Source organism: Camellia sinensis, chromosome 2 (assembly GCF_055761805.1).
Source record: "Camellia sinensis isolate YWXY chromosome 2, ASM5576180v1, whole genome shotgun sequence".
Lineage (NCBI taxonomy): Eukaryota > Viridiplantae > Streptophyta > Magnoliopsida > Ericales > Theaceae > Camellia > Camellia sinensis.
The window spans coordinates 139,730,295-139,754,169 of record NC_138962.1 but is presented as its reverse complement, the minus strand read 5'-3'; the positions used below and the strand labels follow the sequence as shown (position 1 = coordinate 139,754,169).

At 39.4% G+C, this 23,875-nt stretch overlaps 2 protein-coding genes and 1 pseudogene across 2 annotated transcripts; 2 read left to right on the top strand and 1 right to left on the bottom strand.

The window, feature by feature from the left end:
• Positions 1-616: 616 nt before the first annotated feature.
• On the top strand, positions 617-2,974 carry LOC145789003 (uncharacterized). Its single transcript, XM_082913594.1, has 3 exons — positions 617-1,101; positions 1,176-1,523; positions 2,690-2,974. The coding sequence occupies exons 1-3, from the start codon at positions 1,030-1,032 to the stop codon at positions 2,936-2,938; spliced, it is 669 nt and encodes a 222-aa protein (XP_082769720.1). The 5' UTR covers positions 617-1,029; the 3' UTR covers positions 2,939-2,974.
• A 773-nt stretch (positions 2,975-3,747) lies between these two features.
• On the top strand, positions 3,748-4,856 carry LOC114270578 (protein IQ-DOMAIN 11-like; annotated as a pseudogene).
• Positions 4,857-19,078: 14,222 nt separating this feature from the next.
• Positions 19,079-23,115, bottom strand: LOC145819689 (F-box protein FBW2-like). The gene is made up of 2 exons (XM_082913593.1): positions 22,748-23,115; positions 19,079-19,912 (listed from the first exon to the last, which is right to left on the bottom strand). The coding sequence occupies exons 1-2, from the start codon at positions 23,080-23,082 to the stop codon at positions 19,375-19,377; spliced, it is 873 nt and encodes a 290-aa protein (XP_082769719.1). The 5' UTR covers positions 23,083-23,115; the 3' UTR covers positions 19,079-19,374.
• Between the last annotated feature and the right edge of the window lie 760 nt (positions 23,116-23,875).

Genomic DNA, 23,875 nt, shown 5'->3' with positions numbered 1-23,875 from the left:
AAATAAATTAGGTTAGTATTAATGGAGTTTTGATAAATCTGAAATAATACGAGACAATGCCCAATCCTTAATTGGGGCCATAAAGTTTGTTCAAATGTGGTGGGCCCAATGTGCCTTTGTAGACTTTCAAATTTGGTCGGCCCAATGTGGCTGCATAGGCTTCTCTATAAAATGATTAATCTATGATGAATGGTAATTCTATTTATAATGTATTTTTTATAATTTTTTTAATTAACCAAATATAAAATGAATATTTTGATGGAATATTATTTCATTTAATCTCATTTTAATGAACCAAACAATTCAACGCTATTTTCAAATTAATAGATACTAAACTCCCAAACAAACATGCGATAAAATAATTAGCTGACTCATCTCCGGGTTAGTTTTGTTGTTTTTTTGGATGCAAATTAGAGCTTGTAATCGATATTAATTATGAGAATTTTCTTATGTTTCTGTCTAAATTTTAACTGATTCATGGGCTTATCAATTACAATAATAATAATAATAACTCATATACTTTCTAATTATAAAAATGTATATTCATGTAAAAAATTTGGAACGTCCACGTGCTGAGCAGATTTTTCAAATAATGAAAAAGATGAGAATCATTCATGAATTATTGAACATGTGAAAAAACATAAACCCATTTTGCATCTGACGAACCATTTTGTGAGTGTTAGAGAATTCAGTTCTTTGAGAAGAAAAAAATAATAAAAAACTGCTTTTCAATCCAAACTGTGATGAAAAGTTCTTCGATCCACCATTTATTGAATGTGATGCTATAAACAATGGTTTTCTGATGTTAAAAAGGCTACTTTTTTTCTGAATTCCATAAAAGTAGTACCCCAGTTTCCAAAAAGCTTTTTTATGGGGTGATTATTGTTTTTATTCAAATTTGGCAATTGGATTAGTCTTTTCAAGTCACCATTTTGTTCTTTCCAAATTGTTTAGGTTCCAATTATGAAAACCCATTTTTCTCTTTAAAATTTCATTGACATTTGATCAGCTGAAGTGGTGGTCCTATACATGGCAAAGAAGAGCTGCTTCAGTCTACTAAAGAGGTTCTTCATTGCAAAGACACATTCAAAACCAGAAAAGGTATATATATGTATATTTTTTGATTCTTTGATCAATTAATTGTACTAGTTTATAATGTAAATGGGTGTTTGTAGGAGAAGAGAAGGAGATGGGGATTGGTAAGGATGAAGAAGAAAAGATTGGCATCAATTTCAGCACCAGCACCAGTGTCACTGTCACTGTCACTGTCAAGTGAAAGCCCACTGAGTAAAGCAGAGGAAGAGGAAGAGCAGAGCAAGCATGCTGCAACTGTTGTGGCTGCTGAAGTTGCTTTTGCAGCTGCACAGGTTGCCGCTGAGGTTGTTCGGCTCACTGAAATTGAAGAATTTTCAGTTTCAGGCATTAACAGTCAAGCCAATGCATCTCAATCAATTCAACAATGTCAGAGTGGGATTCCAGATCTTGCTGCCACCAAAATTCAAACTGCCTTTCGGGGTTATCTTGTGAGTTTGTTTGTTCAAATCCTTCTTGTTGTGATAAATACTTTACTGTACACTTAGATTTAATTGAGATTTTTTTTTTTTTTTAAAAAACCAAGGCAGGGTTAAGGCATCCATACCTGTCTGGTCCCTAGTCTGAAGTTGTGGAAGTATTTAGGGGGTGTTTGTTTGAAGGAATTGGAATGGGAGATTGGATTCCATGTCCAACATATTGAGTAATCTGTTGTTTGGTTGAAAAATTGGAGATTAGATTAACAGTCCCTAGGGAAAGGGCTAGGATATACAGTCCCTGGATAAGCTCTCCCTTGGATTAACTGGTAAAAATATAGGTTACGTTTGGTAGAGTTTTTTAAATATGATTTGAGAATAGAGTTGTATTTTGAGTTTATGAGCTTTGGAATTATGATTTCAGTGTAGAAAATTTGTTTGGTGAAAGAGTTTTGAAAAGAGTTTTGAATTGAGTTAGGAATTTTTGATGTGACATATGATATTTGATACAAAAACTTATAACTCATAACCAAACACACAACTCAAAATTCTATTAAAACTTATAAAAAAAATTTAAAAATTCGGAAAATATTTTTTATTGAATATATAAAAATTAACACGTGTCAATTGCAAAAAAAAAAAAAAAATAAATAAAAAAATCACTATCCCGGTCAACTGGCCAGACATCCGGTGGGACGACCGATAATCCAAATTTTTTCCGCCTCCGACCGCGTTTTCAAAAGTGAGTGTAGAATTAATTTTTAAAAATCCTAAACAAACATTATGTTCAAATGAAGTTCTGGAACGAACTTTCCAGAGCTTCACCAAACAGAGCCTATGGCTCTAGAAAGTCCCATCGAACGTCCAAAGCTTCTAGAGCCATAGGCTCCAGAGCTTCCAGAGCCATAGGCTCTAGAAAGTCCCACCAGACGTCCAGAGCTTCCATAATTCTGAGCTCCATAATTCTTATTTTTTCTCCTCTCCTTTGTAGCGTAGGCGTATTGAAAAACCATGCATATTTTTGTATTGTTCTGCCGTCTTTTTATTTTATTTTTATGTACTATTTTGTGGATTGAAACCATTCAATTTCTAGATAACACTACTTCTCTATTTCAATTGAAAAACTTATTTAATTTATTTTTGCCTCATGTCGCATTAATGTAGGAGTGATGTATTTGCAGGCAAGAAAAGCTTTACGAGCATTGAAGGGATTAGTGAGGCTTCAAGCGATTATTAGAGGACGTGCAGTGAGGCGCCAAGCTATCGCCACTCTTAAGTGCTTGCAGTCCATGGTAAGTTTCCAGTCACAGGTCTCTGCAAAGAAACTTCAAATGGTGGAAGGGACTTGGAATACTTTTCATGAGAACAAAGTGTTGCAGGGTTTTAATTTCAATGCCAACCTAATCAAGGTCAGTGCAAAAACCAAATAGTAATAATAATGAATGCATTCATTTTTGGATTCTTTCTTTTTTTCATGTTTTGGTGCTACCCCAGCTAGCTAGTTAGCTTCTTCTGGCTTCTTTGCCTACATCAAGTTATTTTGTGTTGTAGGCATGCATGTGCATGTCTTGAATTCAATCCGAATTGTGTCTAAAACCCGTTGGCAAACTCGCTAGATTCTACCCAGTTTTTTGGTATTTGGTCTATTTCAACCCGTTTTAGAATTTCTTGGATCTTTGTATATTATGAGTTATCTTGGGGTTTTAGGAATTTTTTTTGGGGTCATGAAAGCTTCTATAAAAAGGGGGTTTCATCTTCTCTGTAAGCTAAGCATACAAAATCGCAACTTGCTTTCTCTCTCTACCTAGCTTCTCTTTCTGAATTGAGCATAGAGTGGCTTTCCAAGCACACCCTAGTTGGCCAGTCTCACTAATCTTTGTTTCGCAGGCTCTTTGACTGTCAGATTGCTTAACGCTGTATTTGATCGGGGAATTTGAAAAAGAATTTAGAAAAAAAAAGAAAAAGAAAAAAGTGTGTGAAATTAACTAAAATATGATCTTTCTTTTCATTTTTCCTTTTTAAATCCTTTCCCAAATTTCTCAACTAGACATAGCGTAAATGAAAACCTTAGGACAATGTTCTATTATCTGTGCGGAATTCATCAAGTACGAACACCATGTGGTGTTGGCTATGACTCACTAATTTAGGTATGACCTAAAGTCGTTCTGAGTATGGCAGAAAGTGGTGTTTAGGCCGAGAAAGTGGTGTTTAGGCCACTTATTTCATAACTAAGACCGCAATGAGTTGCAACTTGGCATATCACACACACCCTTTTGGGATTGTGTACAGTAACATCACCCCTATAAACAGACAGTCAGAAGACAAATTTCACTGCAGGTCTTTGCCTTTAATCCTCTTTTCTTAATCTTTTGGTTCTATCATAACATTTTGAAAAAACAAATGGTTTTAAAATTTATTAATGTTTCATTCTTCTATTTTGTAGTCTTAATTAAATAGAAAGCACAATATCTGAATTTGCAGATTGATTCAAACAGTCAGAGAATGTGGGACGATAGCATACTGTCAAAAGATGAAGCAAATGGCATGTTCTTAAGCAAGAGAGAGGCTGCCATCAAAAGAGAAAGGATAAAAGAATACTCGTTGAGTCAGCGAGTAAGTTTGGTAGCTTTATTTTTTCTGTCATTTCACATTTAGTTTCCCCTACTTGGTTATTTACTCAGGAAAGCAAAAAAAATCAGAGGTCCACGGAATCAGAACACAACAAGGTCAATGGAAGATGGAGATACTGGTTAGAACAATGGGTGGACACTCAATTGTCTAAAAATTCAGACACGATTTTCCCTTCAAATGCAAGAATCAGGGAGCAACACGGAGGACAATTCAAACCGAGAAATTCCCAGAAACAATATTACAAAGAGGAGTTGGATCCTCCAATATCTGCTCCAAAAAGATCATTTGTTCATAAGAAACAACTCTCTGTCGGAGAAGACAACGATTTTGCAAGCTCTCCTGTTGTTCCAACTTACATGGCTGCCACTGAATCTGCCAAGGCGAAAGCACGGTCAATGAGCTCACCAAGGCTAAGGGGTGTAAATTTAGATGCTTGTTCTGACACCAATTCTCCTTATAAGCATAAGCTCCCTCCTATATCTTCTGTCAATCTCGGTGGCTTTTAACAGAGATCTCCATGCTTGAAACGTCTTCCAGGTCCGTTAAAATCAAACAGAAGCTTGAAGGATCTCAGCTTTGATTCAGAATGCTCATTACCAAATTGGGATCAAAATGGGGCCTCCTTTAGATGAGCTTCACTGGCAAGTGTAATTTAAACTTGTTAAATTACAAAAAAAAACAAAAATTGAGACATTAATACTATTACTTCAACAAAAATCTACTCTTATATAATTGTTCATGGTAAGTTTCTATTTTTGAAATCGCTATAAGATAACCTTATTACTTAAAGCTATCAAACATGTTAGGTTTTTATTATTGGCAATTCTGTTCGAAAAAACTTCTTTCAATTGTAATTGTATTCGATCTTTTATTTCAGTAAAGCTTTGAGTTTTAGATGCGAATGCAACCTGAATTGTGCCTTGTAACGAGATGTTTCAAAAGTTAATTATTTCATGTTTGCCACTTCGTTGGCTATGTCGGGAATCGAGCTGCCCGGTCTGCTCGCGGGGATCCAGGGGGCAGCGCCCCTTGGCGGGTCTGGGGTAGTGCCTAAGCGGGGTCGAGGGGCAACACCCTCGAAGCAAAAAGAAAAATTGAAATCGAAGTTATTTTTCCGCTCGAGCGGCCATTCCTGTACTCAAGCGGAGATCGCGACCTTTCAGAAGTTTCACTCGCCTGCAAAAGTACTGGGAGTTGTTTTTTTCCACTTGAGCGGCCATTCTTACGCTCGAGCATAGATATGCTCGAGCAGTCATTCTTCTGCTCGAGCGGAGATTGCGGCTCTATTTTCTATAAATATGTGTTTCAGTCCGTTTTTAGGTTTACAGCTTCCAAATCTTCTTCTTAGGTATTAGGGTTTCTATCTGAAACTTCTTTGCTTGTTTCTTTTGATATCTGTGAGAGTTTATATCATGAATTGAGTGGATTATATCAAAGGGTTTGTTCGTTTATTTTGTTTTATTCACAAAAGAGAGAGTTGTTCTTTGGTGGATTCCGAGGAATTTGGGCCTGAAGCTTTGGTGGATTTTGGAGTGGTTCATCGGCGTGGATTTGACATCGGCGTTGTGGATTCAACATTGTACAAGACAATTCCGAGATGAAGACGAGATGAAAGAGGCACATAGGGGTCAGTTCGATTGGATGTGGATTTGCTAGAAAATTGAGAGTAGACCTGTGTAATTCCTTTATGTCTTCTTAGTGGATTGTTTTGTGGTTTTTGCTCGTGGTTTTTTTTATCACAATTGGAGGAGCTCCAATTGTGGTTTTTCCACGTAAAATTGTTGTGTCGATTTGTCTTGACTGTTTGATTGGGATTGTTATTTATTGCACAAAATTGATATGTAATCACAAATCAATATCTAGGGGATTTTTAGTTTTTTCAAAACACATTTTTCTCCATATATCTATCCACATAATAATTCATCCACATAATAATTTAAGGGGAAAAAATTACTCATTTAATTCTTCATAAATTGCATCGCAAGGAAAGATTTTTCACAGTTTTAGTTGTCATTGGTAGAATGGGAATAACAATTCTTTATTGTTTCTTGAAGTGCATCTCCAATCTTTTATCATTTTTTCATCAAATTTAAATTTGATGATAAAATGCTCAAAAGCTATCTTCAATCATTTTATCAAATGTCTATTTAAAACATAAAAAATAAAAAAAATCATTTCATCAAATGTTTATCAAATTAAAGGGAGAATTTTTTTTTTCATCAAATTGAGAATTTATCAAATTTTTTATCGAATTTCAATTTGATTAAAATTTGAATAGATAAAACAATGGAGATGAATTTTTTTTCAACAAATTTGATGAAAATGAAGATTTGAGACAAGAGGCAAATTTTTTAAAAAAATTTGTGAAAAATTTGATGACAAATTGAAGTAGTTCATATCAAAGTAGATTTTTTATTTAAATTTGGAATCAAATTAAATGAAGTAGTAGTCAAGAATTGGATGTGCTATAATTTCATTTTTGGGTAAATGTTTATATTTGCTTAAAAAGAAATTCAAGAGAGTGGTGTCCCTTGACACCACTACTGATACAGTAGCTCCGCCCATGATTATAATCAATCTGGATGAAATATAGATGAGGTTTATTTCTTTCATTGTGTATGATAGTTTTATAGAGAGAGAGAGAGAAAGAAAAAGGAGAGACTGAATGAATGCATGTTGTATTCAATTGTCTGAATTAGTTACAAGAGTGATGCTTATTTATAGAGGAAGCACCGAAAGGAGAAGACAAAAGTTATGTGCAATGATGAAAGTGTGTGAATGGTGTTTGGACTTTACAGCATACAACAGCATTGGTGTTTGGACTTTATAGCATACAACAACATACAATGTGTGTATGATATATATTAACCTATTTAGTGTATATTATATATTAACAACCCCCCGCAAACTTAAGGAGGGTAGGCATCCACCAAGTTGAGTTTGGAAACAAGATCACAGAAGCGACCAGGAGGATGAGCCTTGGTGAAAATATCAACAGGCTGATCGACAGAAGCAATAGGGAGAAGATGAACAGTACCACGTTGTAGACACCCCATTTTTGACCGACCTTAAGACTCAGACATCACCGATTGAGCGCTCGGTGACGTTGCATAATGTGCTCGTTCAGAAGTCTCAGAGTCGCGGCCGTGAGCCCTGCCTCCGGACTTCCGAGTCCTCTTATAGCCTTGCCTCGATTTGCGAACCAGGCTCGGTTTTCTTTGTTTCTTTTCCTGAGGGGAGGGAGAGGTCCAGTAGACCATCTTTCAATGTCCGTAGGCTACATTTGGTGGCCGTAGGCCATTTTGCCCATTTCAGAGTCCGGTTCCCGGTTTTTCGGGACCGTAGGCCGTGTGCCTCGGTTCGGGACCGCTTAACCATCTCCTATTGCTCTATTTTTTGGCATACTTCCTATTTTCTCCCTTTTGAGGGACACTGGGGTCTGAGAAACCCACTTCGTGGCCGAATGCCACTTTCGGTGCTTAACAGCCCATTTTCGGGACCCCGAACTGCGCATTTTGGTCCCCGAGCATTCGTTTTGCAACGGTTTTCGTTCATTTTTGGCAGGTACCTCTGTTTTATCACTAGGAAGGTCACTGAAGGGTGGGAGGCCAGCAATTGTTGCAGCAACCAGTTATACATCCTCCGACGCCCTCCGGCGCCCGTTTTTCGCACTTCCGGGCTAATGTTAAACACCTTGGGCCCATTTTCTTGAATTTTGAACCACATATTTGTGATGTACACACATGAGAGGACCCTAAAAGTTCATGGCCGGCCATTAATTCAACTTGACCCTTTTGACCCCCTCCTTCCGGGCTAATGTTGAACCCCTTGGACCCTTTTTCTCGAACTTTGAACCACATATTTGTGATGTACACACATGAGAGGATCCTAAAAAATGGTGGCCGGCCACTAATGTTGTTTGACCCTTTTGAACCTCTCTTTCCGAGCTAATGTTGAACCCCTTGGACCCACTTTCTTGGACTTTTAACCACAGGGTTGTGATGTACACACATAGGAGGACCCCACCAGTTGGTGGCCGGCCAGAAAATCTGATTGACCTTTTTGACCCCTAGCCGGCCGGCTAGAGGGTGTGGCCGACCGGCCACCTGCAGCAAAAGTACCAGGCCGGCCGAGCTCCTTGCACTGTTCCCTTTACAGCTGTGAGGCTTTATCCCCCAGAAAAGATCTTTATCCGGGGGATATTTTGTGGGGGAAAGTTACCCTCCTTTTCCCCCACCTTTACACCCCTTCTTTGGCCCTTTTAACCAGCTGATGGCCTCACTTGTAGGGGTTAGAAAACTTCACCTTCAAGCCTCCATACACAACTCCATCTCCATGCCTCTCATTTCTTGAAAAATCTCTAAGTCCCTAAGCACCATTTCTTCTACACCACCAAGCTCTACCACCACCACCTCATTTCCAGCAACAAGGAAGGTTTCTCAAAGGCAAAAGGAGCTGCAAATTGATCCAAGAAGCAACAAAAGTTTTGGTCTTCAAGGGTGAGTAACCTTTTCTTCACTTTGACTCTTTTTCTTGATCTATTTGTAAGCCCCACTTGCTTTTTGTTTCAAGCTCCGGCCCTAACTGAAAAGGGCCTTCTTTTGAGGTCATTTTCATTCTTCATTAAGGGCTCAACCCTGTTTGAGCCCTCCATGATACACTTGCTTCATTGATCCTCTTGTATGTCATAATTTTGCATGCTATTTTTGGCCCATGAGTAATCTGTTTTCGAGTATGTTGTTAACTGATATTAGGCTTATTTTAAGCCCCTCTTCAACATTGAAGAAGGGCTCAACACCATTTGGGACTTCCATGTTATACCTACCTTTATACTCCTCTTTTCTTCCCCATTCTTGCATGCAATGGCAGCCTACCATGCTTTTGTTTTTGGCCATTTTACAGTTCTGAAAAAGTGCTTATTTTGGCCCATTCTACATGTTTTATTAAGGGTCTTTGTCTGTTTGATGATTATTTTGTATACCTCATGTTATAGCCACTTTTGAGCCTCATTTTGCATCACATTTCTATCATGTTTGTATACTGATTTTGAGGCTGCCATATACTGTAAATATTCATATTTTTAGTCCCTCTTCAATGTTGTAGAAGGAAATTTTTCAGTTTGGGTTTTGCTTATATCACTTGCTTCATTACCCCTCTCTTGGCCCCTATTCTTGCATGCCATTTTTGCCATACCTATGCTTGCTGTTTGGCCATGTTTATAACTGTGAAAGTGCCTTTTTTGGGACTGTCTAGCTTCTGTCTTTGCATTGCATGTCCATGTTGTGCATGTTTGGCATAGCTATAGGCCATTTCGGGTGCCTAAATTCGCATTTCGGGACAATTCCATGCATTTCATGTCATTTCGCCTCATTTCGGGACTGTTTTCCCCCATATTTTAGTGCTGAAATTCCATTAGAATGATTGCTATCCATTTCATGTCATTTGCATCACATTCTATCATTGCCTCGGTTTGCGTACCCGTATGCACGCATTTCGAGGCACTTCATTTTCATCTACCGGCATCCTATGTGAGTGTGGCTGAGGCTCACTCATGTTGGTATAAGCCCATATCATGTTTCCATGTCATTACATCGCATTTTGCCATCACCTCAGTTTGCGTGCCCGTGTGCACGCATTTCGAGGCACTTCATTTTCATCTACCGGCATCCTATGTGAGTGTGGCTGAGGCTCACTCATGTTGGTATAAGCCCATATCATGTTTCCATGTCATTACATCGCATTTCTGTCATCGCCTCGGTTTGCGTGCCCGTGTGCACGCATTTCGAAGCACCTCTTTTTTATCCGTCGGCATCCTATGTGAGTGTGCCTGAGGCTCACTCATGTTGGTATAAGCCCATATCATGTTTCCATGCCATAGTTCGCATTTTTATCATCACCTCGGTTTGCGTGCACGTGTGCACGCATTTCGAGGCACCTCTTTTTTATCCGCCGGCATCCTATGTGAGTGTGGCTGAGGCTCACTCATGTTGGTATAAGCCCATATCATGTTTCCATGTCATTACATCGCATTTTGTCATCGCCTCGGTTTGCGTGCCCGTGTGCACGCATTTCGAGGCACTTCTTTTTTATCCGCCGGCATCCTATGTGAGTGTGGCTGAGGCTCACTCATGTTGGTATAAGTCCATATCATGTTTCCATGTCATTTGCATTGCGTATGCCATTGCCTCGGTTTGCGTGCCCGTGTGCACGCATTTCGAGGCACTTCATTTTCATCAACCAGCTTCTCATGTGAGTGTGGCTGAGGCTCTCTCATGTTAGTATAAGTCCATGTTGTATTTTCCATACCATTTTAATCACTTGCATTGCATTCTGTCATTTTCTCGGTTTGCGTGCACGTGCGCACGCATTTCGAGGCATGTCATTCCATAGCATTGTGTATGTTAGGACTGTATTTTAGTTGCATTTCATGCATATCATGCATGTTGCATCGTGTTCGGGATAGGAGTTAGCCCGGGCACGGGAAATGAGGCACATTTCGTACTCCGAGTGACGGAATGCGTCTCAATTCCCTAGTCACCGACACTCCGGATCATCCATGATGGAGTTAGGTTTTAGCTGTGTTTTCATGTGCATTCATCCTATATTGAATTGTGCATTTCGACTCCTCTGCCATCATGCATCGATATGCGTGATTGGTGGCACGAGGATCGAGGCATGCATATATTTGTGAAATACATTGCTATGCCCCTTTCCTGCTCTCTTGTGCAGCAAAATGAAGAATCAGCAACTTTTCGGGACTTGGCACGCTTTTCAAGAAAAGGTGTAAACAGAGGCTGATTGGGGCATTCCGGTGGATTTCCGCATAAGACAACCCGGACATGCATCATCCATCAGAAGCAAGGCAGCCCCCTAGCTTGCATGCTAGTTTTAATATTTTCTTAGTTAATTTGTTAATTAATTAGGATTCTGTATCATTTGGACTGTAATATTCTTTTACTCGGGACTGTATATTTAATCGGACCCTCTGCGCGAGGGCACAACTGTAATAAGTGTGCGTGAGTGTGTTGTATGTCTTCCAACCCCACGTCTTTCTCCCTTTTATTTATCCGCTTTTGATGGTTAGATTAGGGCATATTTAAATTAGCATACAGTATGACAGCATGTTTGCATCATTCATCTGTATTGCATGCACCGGGCTCGGCGCATCATACTAACTGCATTGTATTTTCAATTCCAAATTGAATACATGATAGTTGTAGCATTTCATATGCCATGTTTAGAATAGCCGAGCCTGCTATAGTTGCATTTTGCATGCGTTGCATTAGGCATTTTTGTATACTTAGGATCATGCATGATTTCTAATGTAGTTTCTATTTTGGCTTGGAGTACTCGGTAAGTTCTATGCTTTAGCATCCTTGCATGCGTGTGAGTGCTGCCATGAATAGCATGCTTACCATGAGGCTAAATGCTTATGTGATATAACTGCATGAATGCCTATGGGTGAAGGTTGGGTTACTTGGATTGGGACAATTCATCAAATGTTTGTTTTAAGCCCACTAGATAGTGGCAAAACCATCTTTTCCTAAGCCCACCTGCGGGTGGCAAAATCTGCATTTTAAGCCTACTTGCGAATAGCAAATCATCTTTCAAAAACAAACATGAAATGTTTTGTTTCAATTCGGGCGACCCAGTCTATACTTATATGCTGTGCGCATCACATAGTAACCTAGGCTAATAAACCGGAATAAGAACGCACAAAGTTTTCAAAAATAAATATCATGGTTAGTAGAGGCCGATCTTTGATCGGGCGAGCAGGGGTGCTCACGAAGTGACCTTCCCCAATCGTACCCAAGTTCCCGAGCCGAGGCTACTTTGGTGATGACGGACACGTGGCCTTTGGCACCGAGTCAGGGTTTCCTAAATTTCCCATTAAAAAACATTTAGGTGGCGACTCTGTATCTGGCAAAGCAGTCCATGTTTGGCACTTCTTTTCAAAAATCTGTTTTTCTCAAAACGATTTGCCGGATTTGGACTCTTTGGTTCAGACTTAGAACCGTGACAAATTTAAGAGTCCTGAGCTGTAGTGACCCCAATAAATGAACAGAACGGGAATCACCCTCCCGGGGCGTTCGGGGACGTCTACACACGTGTAACATGCTGTCGAATGAAATGACAATCAATCTCAATATGCTTTGTGCGATCATGAAAAACATCATTTTGAGCAATCTGAATGGCACTTTGATTGTCACAATAGAGAGAGGTAGCCCCAGAAGAGGACACACCCAGATCAGTGAGGAGCCAGCGAAGCCAGAGAAGCTCCTGAGTAGTATCAGCAAGAGCTCGATATTCAGCTTCGGTACTAGAGCGGACAGTGAGGGACTGTTTCTTGCTATGCCAAGTAAGAAGAGAATCTCCTAAGAAAAAGCAGAAGCCCGTGGTGGAGCGTCGGTCCGTAGGATCCTCAGCCCAATCAGCATCAGAAAAGGCACGCAGTTCAAGAGAGGAGGAAGCAGAGTAGTGAAGGCCATGGAACATAGTGCCTTTGAGGTAGCGAAGGATGTGGAGGAGAGCCGTATAGTGGGGAGTGCGAGGAGCCAACATGTACTGACTAACAATGTGAACAGCATAGGCAATGTCAGGACGAGTCACTATGAGATAGACAAGACTACTGACGAGCTGGCGATAAAAAGTAGCATCCGAGAGGAGATCCCCATCGAGAGGAGTGAGACGAATCTGAGGATCAACCGGAGTAGAGGTAGTTTTGCAATCGGTAAGACCATCATGAGCCAGAAGATCGGATGCATATTTGGCCTGTGACAAATAGGAACCAATAGAATCATGAGAGACCTCAAGGCCTAGGAAGTAGTTAAGAGTACCAAGGTCCTTCATTTCAAACTGACAGTGAAGAAAACGTTTGAGGTGGAGAATACCAGCTGCATCATTACCAGTGATAATCATATCATCCACATATAGAAGGAGAAGAGTGGTACCATGAGGAGTAGTCCGGATAAGCAGAGCAGAGTCATAAGAGCTAGAGGTGAACCCGAAGTCATGAATGATAGAACTGAACTTAGCAAACCAAGCTCGGGGCGCTTGCTTGAGGCCGTAAAGAGCACGCTGTAGTTTGCAAACCTTATGAGGTTGAAAAATGGACCCAAGTGGAGGTTGCATGAAGACCTCCTCAAGAAGATTACCATTGAGGAAAGCATTTTTGACATCCATCTGAAAGAGCTCCCAGTGACGAGCAGTAGCAACAGCAAGTAAACTGCGAACAGAGGTAAGCCGAGCAACAGGGGAGAAGGTCTCCTCATAATCAATACCATATTCCTGGTTGAAGCCCTTGGCAACAAGACGAGCTTTGTAGCGTTCAATAGAGCCATCAGAATGAGTCTTGATTTTGTAAACCCATTTGCAACCAATCGTAGTTTTGCCAGGAGGAAGATCAACAAGATCCCAAGTATGAGTTTTGTCTAAAGCCTAGAGTTCATCAGTCATAGCTTGCTGCTAAAGAAGATTAGTACAGGCCTCACGATAGGAGGTAGGTTCATAAGTAGAAAAGGCAGCAGATCCAACAATATAATCATGAAGATGGATAGGAGGTTGAGTTACCCGGTGTGGTCGACCCGTAGGAGGATCGGTGGGAGGAAGAACTGGTGGAGAAGGAGGTGGTGCAGTGAGAGGTGGACCTTCAGGAAGAGCAGTCTGGACGGGATCAGGAGTGAACAAGGGCGTTTCGATGAAGGAGGAACCCGTATCAAAATCATCAAAGAAGAGATCGATGGAGGGATTAGTAAACAGTATATTAGTGGAAAGTGTGGGTAAGTGAAATGAGGAAAACATTTTGTGCTCCCAAAAAATGACATGGCGGGAGATACGAAGACGTTTAGAGAGAGGATCCCAACAGCGAAAGCCTTTATGTTCAATTCCATACCCAAGAAAGCAACAAAGACGAGAACGAGGTTCAAGTTTGGTGTGTTCATGGGATTGAAGCAGAACAAAGCAGGCAGAGCCAAAGACCCGAAGATTGGTGTATGGAGGGGGAGTGCCATGCAGACGTTCAAAAGGAGTTTGATTATGGATGACAGGGGTAGGAGCACAATTGATAGTGTAGACAGCAGTGAGGGCAGCTTCCCCTCAAAAGTTTTCAGGGCAGGAAGAAGAGAGAAGGAGAGCGCGAGTAGTGTCAAGAATATGCCGATGTTTACGTTCAGCACGACCATTTTGCTGGGACGTGCCAGCACAGGAACGATGAGACAGTGTACCATGATGCTGAAGAAAGGAAATGAAATTTGAATCCCGATATTCCATAGCATTGTCAGAGCGAAAAAGTTTGATGGTTTTTTAAAATTGGGTGTGGACCATTTGGGCAAAGCTATAATAAAGGTGTTTAAGTTCAGACCGAGTTTTCATGAGAAAAAGCCAAGTAAACCGGGAAAAATCATCAATAAAAACAACAAAATAACGAGATCCCCCCATAGTAGTAGTAGGAGAGGGGTCCCAAATATCCGAATGTATAAGATCAAAAGGTGCATGGGAAACAGAAGTACTTTTATTGAATGATAAAGCAGGTTGTTTGGCAAGTTGACAGGGTATACAATCGAAATTATCTGGAATTACATGACCAATTGTCAACTAGAAACCAAAGACTTTAAGCGATTAACAGAAATATGCCCTAAGCAACAATGCCAAAGATGAAAATGAGATAATGAGGAAGCAGATGTAGGAGCAGCGATTTGAGGAGAGTCAGGAACATGAAGGTGAATGAGTTCATAGAGACGTCCGTGCTTACGGCCGATCTCAATAGTCTGCCCCGTCCGAGGGTCCTGCACCAAACAATTAGTAGCAGAAAATGTGATAGTTAGACCAAGTTCACATAATTAACCAATAGAAATAAGGTTTAAGGTGAGAGCATGGATATGATAAACTTGAGACAAAGATAAAGAAGAAGTGGAAACAGTACTAACATGACGGACAGACATGAGAGAACCATCAGCAGTATGAATTGAGGGAATATGAGGAGAAGAAGAGATGGAAGAAAATATAGTAGAGTTGGAGGTCATATGATTACAACAGGCTGAGTCAAAATACCAAGAAGAGTTACCTGGGATCACAGACAAAGCAGTAGGAGGAGGTGTACCAGGAGGTGTACCAGGGGAGAGGAGGTGTTTGAACATGGCCTCTACATCTGTTTGAGTAAAAAGAGGGGTAGACGAAGCAGGTGACTCAGAGAAACCCTCAGAGGCAGCAGTAGCAGTGTGATGCGACTGATTCTCAAAAGCAGTGTTAGTGTGATGAGACTGATTCCCGGAACGATGAAAGCTCCCCCGGGAAGAACCACCGCGAAAGGAGTGGCTAGTGGAGGATGAGCGGGATGGATTGCGAAAACAATCCTGTTACAGATGACCAAGACTAAGTTTGTTGCAGTATCGGCAGGTTCTGACAGGGCAATTGACCAGGAGATGTGTTGAATGAAGGCTCCAATTCTGACAATAGAGGCAGGCAGTGGTCCGCTGGGTAAATGATGGTCGGTACGAAGGAGTGGCAAGAACAGAGTCCACATGATGAGTTTGGGGAGTACCGAGACAAGTCTCCTCTGAGAGCAACTCAGAAATAGCTTGTTCAAGAGTGGGCAATGGATGGCGATGAAGCAGAGAACCACGGACGGGCTCAAAAGAGGAAGTGAGAGCCATGAGAAAGTGCACCAACCGTTGCTGATTACGATAGATAGTAAATAAACCAGCATCTTCTCGGTGAGGCCAAGTCGGTTCTGAAAGAGTAAGCTGGTCCCAAACAGAATACATTTGAGACAGAAAGTCATTAATGGACTGACTAGATTCTTAGCGCATGCGGTGAAGTTGGCTCTGTAGTTGATATTGATAGGCTAGACCAGTAGTCTGGTATTGTTCTTTCAAAAAATCCCAGATGTCTTTTGCAGGAGCAGTGACAGAGTCAAGCTGAAAGCGACCAAACTGAAGACTGATAGAGGTAACAGAGGTATTGCGAAACCAGGTAATGATTTGGTAATTCTTGCTGTCCCATTCCTCAAGTCAGTCTTCATATGTAGCAGTAGCAGTAGCAGTAGTAGCAGTAGTTGCATCAGTGTCTTTCACCGGTTGGGTCACATCCCCGGCGATAATTCACCAGAGCTTCTTTCATTTGAGGAAGGAAGACATGGCTTGGGCCCACAGAACATAGTTGGAACCATTCAAAATAACGGAAATAGGATGGGAGGCATCATGACGATCCATAATAATAGGTGAATAAGGTGAAATAAATAGGAGCAGACCTGTAGGAGCAAAATTAGGTAAAACAGAGTGTACCAGTGAGTCCGGAAGGTCGAAAATAACTAGGAAAGGTGTGCTGTGCAGAGATGACGTCAACAGAGGCTAAAAATGATGTCAGCGGTGCACGTTAGCAAAGTGCAGTGAGGGGTACGTTAGCAGAAGGGGCGCGGCGCACGGGAGCAGGTTTGGCGCACGCGGGTGCACAATAGTGGAGCGGCGCACGTGAGGCGCACAATAGCAGGCGCGGCGCACCCAAGAAGCAGGGCTGACGTCAGACGCGGATGTGTGGGCGCGTGGTGGACGTGAGCAGCAATAGATGGCGCGTGTGAGAGTAGTGGCGGAAGTGGTGACGCACCGAGGACAAAGGTGGCGCGTGTGGGCGCGTGGAAGTGTTTCTGAGGACGGGCGTGGTGCCGTTGGAATCGTGAGGAGATTCCGAGTTGTTTGGTGTAGTGCTACTGTGTACGGGACTAAGTACCAAAAACCAAGATTGCCAGAAATGTATAACTGGACTCTGATACCATGATAGTTTTATAGAGAGAGAGAGAGAAAAAGGAGAGACTGAATGAATGTATGTTGTATTCAATTGTCTGAATTAGTTACAAGAGTGATGCTTATTTATAGAGGAAGCACTGAAAGGAGAAGACAAAAGTTATGTGCAATGATGAAAGTGTGTGAGTGGTGTTTGGACTTTACAACATACAACAGCATTGGTGTTTGGACTTTACAGCATACAACAGCATACAATGTGTGTGTAATATATATTAACCTATTTAGTGTATATTATATATTAACAATGTAAAACTAGACTATATGAATCCAAAATGTGAGTTTACAGAATCAATGTCTAAATCTATCACCTCCTAAAGATTTTTCCCCTGGCAAATACATCCATGTTTATCAATGGTATTCATATTTGGTGTCTGACATTATAAAATTATCTTGATTGTCTAATTTCTTGCCAGAGAGAACCATGAAAAGACGAAAAGTTATAAGATCTTTGTACTACCTTTTCAGACACCAAAGTAATATGAGTTAAACTTATTTCCAACATATGAAAAGATGTATAGGTACTCAATGACACCTCCGTCAAAACTGTAAAATGGGAAGGGGAAATAAAGAGAAGATCTGAGCAAGCAAACTATATAAAGTTTAATTGAAAGAAAAAGCATTCAAAACATAACAAAATTTGTTCATTTCCCATTTGTTCCTAAAATGCCAAAACAGTTGTGTCCCAAGAGATTTGTCCCCCTTAAAATAATCGCCATGGTGGCTATGAAAATTAGGAATATATAGGATACCTTTGATAGGTTGTGAATCCAGCTTATCGAAATACATATTTATACCCTCTCCAAATAATAAAAAAAAAAAAACACTTCAGGAAGATATGCTGCATACTAACTACTGGATTTGGGGTATCATAATGTACTGAGCATGGATATTCTGGGACTTAAAACACAGAACACTGAAAGAAATGAAGGTATTCAATGACTCTTCCAAAACCAGAAAAAATAGAAGAGAAAATATAGAGAAAATGAAGCATTGAAGGTTGATAGACCAGTCACTAAAGCAGAGCAAAATTAGTATTTTTCTTTTTCTTGTGATAGCACAAAATCAAATTTGTCCAGAAAGATATCCCACAAATAGTTACCACAGTGATTATGCAAACCAGAGTTCCTGTGACAAGTTTCTTAATACATGTCACAGTAGCCTTTGTTCACCAGGATGTTGCAGCAGTTTGAATTCCAGTGCCACTGGTTTAGTTTGGTGAAACAGAGTAACAGTGGCAGTGGTAAAATCTTCCTATGGAACTAGACCATATGATAGGCGTTTCCTCAGTACAACATTTAATGATAATCCATATCACTAAAAAATATTAGTTCACCATAGTAAGAATCGAACCCAGGCATCACACTTAGTAAGGGAGCTCCTCATCCACCAGCCCAACCCCTTGGTCTTGAAATGTTGTTTGTTGGTTGAATATGAAACTTACAATTCAAGCTTCATTAACATTGTTATAACAGCCAACATAATTTTGAGGCATCTCTATGAAGATAACTTGAAAGCAAGTGTTTTTTCATTGCGCTGGTGCCAGTACAAATCTAAGTTAGTGCCCGTTTAAGGTGAACCATCTCTGATAAATCTCCTAGCGCCAACATTACTAGATGTTGAAATAACATGCATTAATTAACTCAATCAAGTGTAACTGCAGCAACATCTCTGAGGTATGCTTTCCTGCAGCTTGCAGGGTTGAACCACATCTAATAGGAATGTCAATCAGATGAATAGAGTCAATAATGGATTCATGGTAGGCCAAACATAGAGACAGTAGTTGATCATTCTGACATAAAAACACTGGTGTTGAGTATTCAAAATCATTTTCGCACCAATGAATTGTCAAAAACAGAAAAAAGAGTTCTCTTTGTCGAACAACAATTTACCAGACTTGCAGCTTTAGATCCTGTAATAAGAACTGATACAACTGGCATCTAATGCATAACATTTGCAACATGAATTGACTCTATATAGGAAGGCCATACATATGATTTTGAAAGTTAAATGATTCTATGGAAGTTACAAGGAAAAATATTAAGAAGAAAAAACGGTTACTTTATTTGGCTTTTTCTGAAATGCAGTCAAATTATTCAAGCATGAACATACTTAAGCGCCAAAGAAACACTTCAAGAAAGCAACGTACAAAATGAACAAGAAAGCAAACCATTTTCCATCATGTACAAACATATAATGCTCAAGTCAAAATATAAAAAGGCTAACTTTAGATAACCAGTTCCCAGCTCCATCTTCCTATAATGACATAATTATATCCACCAATTCTTATAGTTTCTTTAGCAAACCTCAAGATGTATCTCATCAGAAAGAAGTGACTAAGATTCCTATACTATATGCACTGTATACCCATATACACAATCTCATCATGCATGCATTTACGGTGTGAAAAGTAAAAAACTAGAACATGAAAGGACCAAAAACTAATCCGAGTCTGAGGAAGATGATTGATCACTAGTATCGGCTCCACTGCCATCAGTTTCTGAAGAGCCTTCATCCTCATAATCATCAAGCCAGGGGCTCTTGAACACTGCAAGTCGCTTACACTTGTCTTCAAGTTCACCCTCCATCTCCACATTCCAACAACCTTGAATGTCAAGATGGGTAAGTTCCTTGCACTTGGTAAGGATAGAATCAAGCCCATGGTCACCAAAACGCCCAAAACCAAGTTGAAGATGATGGAGGCCTGTCATCGTATCAGCTATGATCATTGCCTCGGAATCATCAATCTTAGAAGTCACCACTTGTGTGGGATTTTTCCATTCTGGTGGGGGCATGTTCCGTTTCAAGTGAATGAGGGACTTGCACTTCTTTCCAAAATATGTAAGGCCTTTGCATGTGATCTTCAAACAATAGCTAATGTCCAAGACAGTGATATTCACAAGTGACCCTGCATGCTTCTCAACCACCATATCAGTGACCTCGCTCATAGGAATTTGCAGGACCTTGAGATATCTCGCGCTACAAGTTCAGGGAAAAGGGAAAAAAATATTACGTCGGTCTGATATACTGTTGTATCACCATCAACACATTTAACTCATGGAATAACAATGTTAAACACATGGATGTCACAAGAACATCAACTTTGTGATAGTTTTTGACGTAATAATTTCCCTTGGAGCATTTTCAGAAAGCAAATAAGAATATTGATCTTCAAAGATCAAGAACTCATTGTCCTATTTTATCCCAAAGTATTTAACAGCCTGTATATGCAATGATGTCAATTATACATGTAATGGAAAAAGAAAAAGAAAAAAAGAAAAAGAAAAGAACCATACACACGGAGGCTTGGTTATATGTTTTACTTCTTTATGTTGTCATAGTTATAAATGCAAAAATCACTTCAGACAATAGGACAGTGCCACTGAACACTGCTTTAAAAATTAACTGGTTATATCTCGTTAGTTTAATGCCAAAGAGCTCCTGCAACTGAAGGAAGTAACTCGAGCTATGCTACATATTTTGGGTGAAATGGATTGTGAACCACAATGGTATCATCCTAATAAAAGAAAACCAACTCATTCCAATTGAGTAGAAATGAATCAGCCAATCTAACTCTCAAGCATCACATGTAATACTAGAATGTAAAATAGGTATATAAACTGAAGTGCCATAAGTCACGTACGAATTCATATTTATAAAAGGTTTGAAAGATTAGGCTACTTGAATTTTCTCTCAATCCCCACCAAAACTTATGTATAGAAATGAGTGGCATATTCATATATTTATAAAAAAAATAACATTAAAACCAAAAAAGAACAGAAAATCTTTCCATTCTGCACCATTACCATTGGAACAGAGTGACATTCATCAAATTAACAAACTAAAATAAACTACTGCCATCTTTTCTTGAATGCATATTTCTTTATTACGATCAAAACAATGTTCATACAGCACGAAATTCTCAGGCCAGACATAAATGAACATGTAGCTGGAACTGGCTTAAAATTCATTCATCACATCCTCCAATTTGTTTCTTATTATCAAAATATACATGCATACATGATTATGAAGCTTTTTTTTCTACCAGCAAAGGAAACGTTGAAACAAAGATGGTTCCTTCCTTTTTTCTAACCAGACCAAAAGAAAACTTTGCTTATAAGAGATTTTTCTTTTAATTTTTTAATTTTTTACAGAAAAATTAACTGCCCCAAAATGGAAGAGAAATCTCAGTACATGTAAATAATAGAAGTATCAAGAAAACACACAAACAGACAACAAGCACGTGTGAAAGTTGTGCATGCACACACATGGCGGCTTACTGAAAATACCAAAATGTATAAGTTCTAAGTCAAGCCAATAACCAAATATACAGTGCAAATTAACCACATTTTAGCTAACTCTGCAGCATTCAAAGCATTCAAAGCAGTTATATTTAAAATTGAAACAAATATATAGGGTGTTTGATTTCACATAGATCCCAACAAATGCAGATCCAAAACTGTCATCAAATCAAACCTAAAATTATCTTCTCTTCAAAAATAAAATGTGTTTGTCCATGTGTATGTATAGATTAATTAGATGTATCAACTGGAAAAATCCCAAAATAAATGGAGAGAAACATAACAAACAGACATACTTACATTCATTAAAGTAACAAATCAAACATAAATCATGCTGGCTTCTTGTGTGTAATTCATATTCCTACATTTCAATCAAAACAAGGTACATGAATTGAAGCAACATAAGATCCTCAGACCAATAAAAAACGAATACTTAATTGGAACTGGTCTAATGTACTTTCATCATCACTTTCCAGACTTGGTTTCTTCCCATCAAACTATTTGTTTATTCGCGAGTAGTGATCATTCTATTGTCAAAGTGAGCATCCAAACCAACATAATTGTACCGTTACTGATTAACACAGCAAAGCGAACTCCAAACACATTCCATTACATAAACTTAGATAAAAAAAAAGGTTTAAGATTTGATAATGAACTAAGATTCTCAGGGCCACACAACAATCATAAGAAAATTGCCAATCGCCTTTCATATTTGTTTCTCACTATAGAAAACAATTATATCTCACAAACCAATCTAAGCAAAAAAAATCAGTGTATATGTCAAAGAAAAGCAAAAACAAAATCACACATATGTAACAAGAGCTTTTTCGATCTTTCTTTTTTTTTTGGGGCGGTAAACTACATTGACACTCCCTGAGATTTGGTCCAATTACATCTCACCCTTGACGTTTTGAAAATTACATTCCTAATCCTACAGTTAATAGTCTCATTTCACAAACCCCTTTTACTTATATAAAGGACAACAACTCTTGGTAAAAAAATAGAAGAAATTACATTGGAATCAAAAAAAAATTAAGCAAAGGAAAGGGAAAAAAAAAAAAAAAAGAGCAAGTAAAACGAATAAAGAAAAGAGAGAGTGCATAAGTTTAATATTTTCAATCTATTTAAATAATTACAATGACAAGGGTCCGTGTAATGATATGTATTAAATTCAAATTTCCGGTGGTGTTTTTTTATGTTTTATTTTGATTTTTTCACGAGTCATACAAAAGATGGCACACTGAATCTATTATATCAAATTTTGATTTCTAAACAATGAACGGAGAATACAGGGCAAATCAACCACATTGGGGGCAACTCATCTAACATTAACACAATCAAAGCAGCAAATGCATCACCATCCCCCACCCACAAAAAAAAAAAAAAAAAATCAAACTCACATTCATCTCTTCTCTTGTATAAAAAGCAACGCGTTGTTGCTTAAATGCTCATATTATTATGTTACAACAAAATGAAAGTGGGTTTGCTTGTGAGTGCGTATATGTATACATACCAGTTGGCGATGAAGGAGAAGGCAGAGTCGCTGAGCTTGTAAGCAGAGAGGCGGGTGAAGGTGCATTTGCTGCGACGGACGAGCTTCCTGACAGCGGAGTCGACGAGGTGAGGGGGCCGGTTAGACCTGCGGCACCACTGCTCGATGTCGATGTCGGTCCAGCAGTAGGGGCCAGCCACAGCCTCCAACCAGGACCTGCACACCAGACCCACCGTGTTCACCCTCTCCTCCGCCTCTATCCTCACGAATATCTGAGCCAGCACCTCTGGGTTAAGCCCCTCCCATCTCCCCTCCTCTCCACCTCCACATCCCACCTTCTTCTTGTTACTTCCCATCTCTCTAGATATGAAACGAAGCCAGACAGACCATTTGAGGGGGTGGTTTTCCTTCTGCTTTTGCAGGAGAGCTATCTATTTATTTTTATTTTTTTGGCAAATTACAAAAAAAAAAAAAAAAAAAAAAAAAAAGCCTTAAGGTTTTGCGTGTTTTACAATTTAAACCCTAAGTTTTTAATTTTGACAATTAAAGCCTTGGAGTTTATTTCGTGTCCCAATGTAACATCTGTGTTTTATGAAGTAACGGAGAAAGCCATTTTTAGCCCCAAAACCTACCCAAAACGATGCCGTTTTTTATTAGCCCTATATAAAAGGCCCCAAATCTTTGATTTCATCGATTTCGTTGATTTCATCATCATCATCATCTGATCAACAGAAGAACAAATTTTATATGTTTTTATCTGTTGCAATACCAAGCCAAACCAAACTTTAAATAAAAAAACACAAAACATATTTTTGAACAAATTAAAAACAGCTCCATTATCATCATCATCATCATCATCATTGTCATCGCCATAACCTCAAGAAGAAAAGAGAATAGAGAGCTCTAAATCCATTTTTGAAATATCAAGACCTGTATTCGAAATGTGCAAATTCGAGTTTAGAGAAATCTGAAGAACACATCCTTCTTACAAAGGCTAGGGTTTCGACAACGACCTTCAAATGGCGAATGCTAGGATTTCATCACTCAGATCTGAAATTAAGGTAGAGATGGCAGAGTGGAGGACGACGGTGTTGCTTCGAATGATAAGAGTTGAGAAGAGAGAGAAAGAGATATGAAGAGAATAAGAAA